This window comes from Trichechus manatus, unplaced genomic scaffold, assembly GCF_000243295.1.
Source record: "Trichechus manatus latirostris isolate Lorelei unplaced genomic scaffold, TriManLat1.0 scaffold00076, whole genome shotgun sequence".
Taxonomy (NCBI): Eukaryota; Metazoa; Chordata; class Mammalia; order Sirenia; family Trichechidae; genus Trichechus; species Trichechus manatus.
Window position 1 is genome coordinate 13,065,648 of NW_004444012.1, and position 6,000 is coordinate 13,071,647.

The 6,000-nt window shown below is 51.5% G+C and overlaps 1 protein-coding gene across 1 annotated transcript; it reads right to left on the reverse strand.

The window, feature by feature from the left end:
- Positions 1 to 505: 505 nt before the first annotated feature.
- DUOXA1 (dual oxidase maturation factor 1) lies at positions 506 to 3,786 on the reverse strand. The gene is made up of 6 exons (XM_004380711.1): positions 3,622 to 3,786; positions 3,255 to 3,312; positions 2,445 to 2,579; positions 1,959 to 2,172; positions 1,488 to 1,705; positions 506 to 790 (listed from the first exon to the last, which is right to left on the reverse strand). Exons 1-6 carry the CDS (start codon positions 3,766 to 3,768, stop codon positions 534 to 536), a joined length of 1,029 nt encoding a protein of 342 aa, XP_004380768.1. The 5' UTR covers positions 3,769 to 3,786; the 3' UTR covers positions 506 to 533.
- Between the last annotated feature and the right edge of the window lie 2,214 nt (positions 3,787 to 6,000).

A 6,000-nucleotide genomic window follows, 5' to 3' on the forward strand; every position in this document is an offset into this window, starting at 1 on the left:
AGCTCAAAGAGAATGTGGCATAGATGGTTAAGGTGAGACCTGGGCGGAGAAGTTTGGTCTCTACATGGTGCTTTCACGGCACCAAGAGGCCACACAAGGCAGGGAAATAAAGGAAGAACAAAAGAGGCCCAGGAAAAAGGAAAACAAGAGATGTAGAGGGATGAGAGGGACCAAATGAAAATGATACAGTAATCCCCCCTCACACATATGTGAAGTTGGGTTTCAGTGAATGTCAAGGACACTCAAAGAGGCAAAGCATCAAGGAAAAGCAGCCTTGCTGTGCAAGAAGCACGGGCAGCTCCCTGCTTCGTCTTCACCATGCAACAGGATTATGTGCGTGCTGAATGTCTGTACAGCACCTCACGGGCTTTTTTTCTTTTATAACATCAGTGGGTAGAGCACCCTCTTTCTATCCACCGACAGATTGGAGCTGGGGGCTAGATGCACCCACTGGTGGGTGGCTGTGGTGCTTTTATCGGGCTCCAATGAGGTCTGGAGCCCAATCGGAAGTCCAGGTGGCCGTCGGAAGAAGATTATAGGGCACAGTCAGGCTCCCTGGGGTGCTCCTCCTTGCAGCACACCTTGGAGGAAGCCCCTGACAGAGGGATGTCCTGGGTCTTGGGACTCTCAGCCATGGATCGGTAGCGGGGGCTCAGGAGTCCTCCTTCCTCAGGACTCCACTCCAGCACAGGGTCCTCCCCTGCACTCTGGTTGAAGAAAGCCTTTAGCCTGTGGGGCTGCATCCTGTGGGCCACCGCCATGGCCAGGCCTAGCAACACACACAGCAGTCCTGGGGACAAGAGCAACAGGTGTCCTACCTTAGTGCCAGTAATCCTGTCCCATGGACATCTTCTCCTAGGAGCATCTGGACAAGTCTAAGGAAGACCTAGGGTCCTTGCTTCAGGGCAACTCAGGCTCAGAGAGGTGACTAGCTTAGGGCCATACAGCTGGTGCAGCTCTGTTGTTCTGACTTTCTGGACTCTAAGCTCAGTGCTCTTTCAGTTACATCCCAACAGAGAGAGAGAATGAACTCTGAGAAGAGAGCACAGAGGAGGAAGCATGGAGAAGGGCACAGGGGCAGACCCAGGGACAAGACAGGAGAGGAAACTGCAGGACAGTTTAGGGCCATTGAGGCAGGGACAGAGAAGGGCTCTAGGACTGGGGGCACAGAGGATGCTTGGAGGAGGAAGGAGGGGACTTGGGGTTGGAAGTTTAGGAAGGAGCTGGGTGGAGAGAGTTGGGAGATGAGGGACCTGGCAGAGACAGAGAGAAGATGCAGGAGCGCGGGCATGTATGAGGAGGGACGGGGAGCAGAATCGAGGAGAGAAAACCAGGAGATGAGAGACTTAAGAGGGATGGGGTCTTAAAGATGGGAAAGGCAGCCCTAGCTCCCGGAGGCAGACCCTCAACCCCACAACATGACAGTCCTCGGCCCTTCCTCCCTTGTCCTGACCTCTCTAGTACCTGTCTTCAGGGCTGGGCCTCACCTGTGGTCAACGTGATCCAGAAGGCAGGCCCACAGTGAGTGTGCAGCGTGGCAGTGCCCAGGTGCAGGGGACAGGGAGGGGTAAGTGAAGTGGCCATGGAGAAGAAGAGCAGTGCCAACAGCTGGAAGACGCCTGTGGCCAGCAGCATGTGGCCGCCGTAGACCAGCACGGCCATGGACAGCATCACGTTGGTCAGCAGCCAGCAGAGAAATGCCAACCTGGAGAGCTAGAACCTGGTGAGGGCTGGCCCGGGCACCTCTACCTGCTGGTGGAGGCTCAGGGACCCAAGGATGCCCCCAAAGATGTGAGGTAGGGATTCCTGCCCATGGGCTTCCCAGCCAAGTTCCATGGAGACTGGTGCCAGCCTGTCCCACCAGGGGCTTTCACATGCGTAGAGGAGGGATGGGTAAACCCTCAATCCTGGGTCTAAGCCAGCAGGGCCTCCATCCCCCCACCCCTTCCAACACTCACCACAGCATGGCCGACGTGTAGTGTCCTGCAAGGCGGTACTGGTGGTGCAGGCCACACGGGCTGCTCGGGCTGAACTTCTCAGCCAGGTAGAGCACAGGGTCGGGCAACCCCTTCGCCAGTGCCTTTGCATACTTCTTAGCGTAGTTCTCACCCAGGCGCCAGGTGAACTCCTCATTGTAATTGATGGTCTCGTTCAGCTGCTGCACCGGGATCCCTAGGGAACGGTCAGCTGGGCTCAGCAGGGACCCCAGGGCCAGCGTGTGGGCATTCACCTGGACAGGGGCTCACCCTCACTGGGCAGAGGGACAACAGATGGTCTCAGGTGAGAGAAGGCAGCTTCCAAGGCCTCTGAAATTTCCTCCCATCCATTCCTCCCACCACCCACACATCAGTGCCAGATATCCTGTAGCTGCTTGGAACACACCCAACACAGATCTCAAGGACACACAGCAGAACCTTCCCCTCCCTCTCAGGTAAGAGCCTCACCTGTGAGTGTGATGTTGACTCCTCCCAGCCCGACCTGCAGTCCAATGTTGGCGCTGATCCCCTCAGAACTGAAGGCCTTGTATGACGTATTGGTGCTGACCTGGCCCACAGACCACTCAGAACTGAAATTCACAGCTGCGTTTGGGGAGTTGGACATGTGGGAACTCAGGGACATGTGGGATTTGGCCATCACTGGGTTTGGCCACTGCAACGGGTCCATGTTTGGTTTACTGTTAATTGCATACCCAGTAAGTAGCCCAGGCAGGGTCTGGTGCCTGCTAAATCCATAAACAATATATGGGATGGACAAAGGGGTCAGAGTCCAAGATCTCTCCCGGTCACACTCTGCTTGTCCCCCACCCCGCCATTTAGGGAGAGCCACTCAGGTAGCTAGGAGAGGAAACATTAACACAACAAACGGTAACTTCAAAGGCAACTTCAACACTGAGACATCTCTCCTGTCTGCCTAATCACCAGAGCAAAGCAAGCAGCCCTCCCCCATTTCCTCTGTTCCTGTCTCCAGAGGTCCTCTCCCCACAGATGGTTATTCTGGCTTGCTCTCCCCTGAATAAAGCTAGAAAGGGTTGGGGAGATGACTCCACCATGGTTTCCCCAGGGGCCCGCACCCCTCAGGGCAAGGGTGAGAGTGAGGCCATGACGCCACTGCGCGGGAGGCATGTGGACAGGGTCTGGAAGGTCAGTCTGAAACAATGGGCTGCGTGGGGGAGCAAAGCCCAGAGAGGAGAAGCAGACTTGGGGAACTAGATGGGATGAAGGCAGTTGCCCAAGTCAGCTGCACTTAGCACTCACCCAGGATCACAGCCCCGATGAATAAGCTGGTCACCACCCGCAGCAGCCAGAACAGCCTCTGAGTCACAGAGTGGGTGGGTTTAGTAAGGTGCGCCCTCCCTCCAAGTCCACCCTTCTTCTTGCCAAATTTGGTGGGGGTGCCTCTAAAATTGTGGTCACTTTGTCAAGGAAGGTGAGCTTGTCTGGCACATAGTAGGTGCTCAATAATGATCTCCTGAATCAGTGAATGGGGGGTGTAGTGTGGTGTGAAAACCTTTCTTAGCTGGAGTTTTTTCCTGAGCTTGTGGTAGTCAGGGAGACCAGACCCCCACCCGGAGGCTGAGGCCTTTCTGGGGCTGGGGACCCCAGGGCCAGGTTTGCTTCTCACCATCTTGCCCCGAATGCCAGGCAGGATGACGATGAAGGTGACTAGAGCTGTCAGAAACATGGTGGTGATCGCGGCCAGGGTGGTGTCCATCGGGAAGGTCGGCTTGGGGCCAGCATAGAAGGGGAACGTGTGTCCCAAAGCAGCCATTTTGGTGAGGGTGTGCGGGGGAGGGAGATGCTGCACAGAACAATAGATATTTATAGTGTGTCCTCTGTGTACCAGGCAGTGTTGTTGGTGCTGGAGACGGAGCAGAGAATAAAACAGACCAGGTTCCTCTTCTCTGGAGCTGACATTTCAGTGCCTCACCAGACTCCACTGTTCCTGCCATTCCACTGCCCCGCAGCCCCCTCCCACCCCAGGCCCCATATCCTGGCTCTGACAGAATGAGCGTCTCAGCAATCAGTCTCTTTTGCCCCACGGTCCCTTCCTAACCCCTAGGTCCCTTAAATCAGCAGCACCACTACCCTCGAGGCTTCTCTGTTTCCTCTGAGACTGTCTTAAGAAACATAATTCTCTTTTATCTCCCTCAGGCCTATAGCACAAGCAGAGAGATCACAGAACATAAAAAGTGCTATATTTCCAGAAAGCAGAAGGGGACAAGGAAGCCGGTGATAGGGAACCCAAGGTTGAGTAAGGATATTGTTGATGTGTTGTGAGATTGTTAACCATTGTCATAGGGCAACATTTGTAGTAACTGTTAAATGAGAAACTATTTTGTTCTGTAAGCCTTCATCTTAAGTGAGAATAACAGCACAATTCGAAGAGCGTAGTCAGTGTCACTGAACTGTGCATGTAGAAATTTTTGAAACGGTGTATCTTTGGCTATGTGTATTTTCACCAAAAAAAAAAAAAAAAGGTTGAGAAGTTAGAGGGTTGATACGTTGCAGGGTTGTTAACCAATGTCATAAAACAACATGTGGACTTCTGTTTCATGAGAAAATATTTGTTCTGTAAGCCTTCACCGGAAGTACAATAAAAAAATAAAAAATAGATAAATAAATAAAGTGCTATATTTACTACCAAGTGAAGGCATAAGGGTGAAAGATAAGACAGATTACAACAAGACTGGCTTTCTTCCGCAGTCAAAGGAACAAAGGCCAGACAGTTCTGTTAAGCATGGAATTCAGCTGCATCATCAGAGGGCTGATTCCCAAACGTGGCACCACCCACACTGGTCTGTCCAGCTTTCTCAGGCACCCTGGCTGCTGTTCCAGCAAGTCCAGAACCACTGCGCTTAACTGAATTCACCTCAGTAAGCACTGAAGGATCACTCGTCCTCCACCAGGCACAGTGCTGGGGCCAGGTGTCCTCTCCACACATCACCAACATTGGCCCTTCTCTTCTGCTCAGATCCCCAGGCCTCCTTTCAGCTCAGACTTTGGCTTTGGTCTTCTCTGCCCCTCCCCTGATCTCAGCTAGTTTGACCTCCACCTTCCCTTTGCAGACAGGAGATTGGAAAATGGTACCTGCACTCACTATGTTGTTAAATCTAAGACAGAATAGATTGCAAGATACACTATTATTTTATGTACAACGAAGAAAGAACAATGCTGTCAATTAAACCATGATAGCCATTGCTTGTAAGACACACCCCAATTTCAGAGATGTTAAAAAGTAGGGGAAAAGTGCATCTTAGAATCGAAGATCTCAGCTTTGCTCATTTCCTTAAGTGTCATCTGTACCAGGGTCTCAGTTTGCCCAGAAGGTTCCACAGCTTATAGTCTGACCCTATGGGGTCTTGTTGAGCAGTACAGTGAAAGAATAAGCTTTGGAGTCAACAGCCCTAGGTTCTGCCTTGGCCTCTTGCAAGTCACTTAACCTCTACAGAGACTTGCCTTTATTGAAAAATGGGGAGAGTACTGTCTACCTCATAGGGTCGTTGTGAGTATGAAATGAGATTGTGTATGTAAAATGCTAAGAATAGTGCCTGGAACGGAGTAATATCAATAAATTGAAGCTACCAGGTTGGGAAGGAGGGGTCATTTCATTACTCCTTTTATCTCTTTCTGCAATCCTTGGAGAGAGAGAGCCCTGGGCTGGAATCAGTTCTAGGTCTAGTTTCAGTTCTTCACTGACTAATTTTGTAACACTGGACAGGCAAGTGACAACTTCCCTGGTCCTCTTTTCTTCATCTGTACTTGGATATCCAAGTACCTTCTAGTTCTATATGCTGTGATTCTCCTACAATACACCCTAGCTCTTAGCCTGCCCTTCTTCCAAGCTGTCCACCTTTCTGTGGGGATAGCATGGTGTCAGACAAAGAGAAAGAAAGATACATTTAGTTGTTAGTCCTGTCTTTTGGGCAAGTCACATAACCTCTGAGTCTCATTTTTAACATGAAGTTTTTGCTTTTTTTTTTTTCTTAACTGTTCAATCCCC

Bases quoted from the DNA above. Each gene is read 5' to 3' on its own strand.
- DUOXA1 (XM_004380711.1), bottom strand. From the start codon at position 3,768: ATGGCTGCTTTGGGACACACGTTCCCCTTCTATGCTGGCCCCAAGCCG. The intron at 3,313-3,621 runs GTGAGAAGCAAA...TCTGTGACTCAG, and splicing joins CTGGCATTCGGGGCAAGATG to AGGCTGTTCTGGCTGCTGCG. The intron at 2,173-2,444 runs GTGAGGCTCTTA...ACCGTTCCCTAG, and splicing joins AGTCAACATCACACTCACAG to GGATCCCGGTGCAGCAGCTG.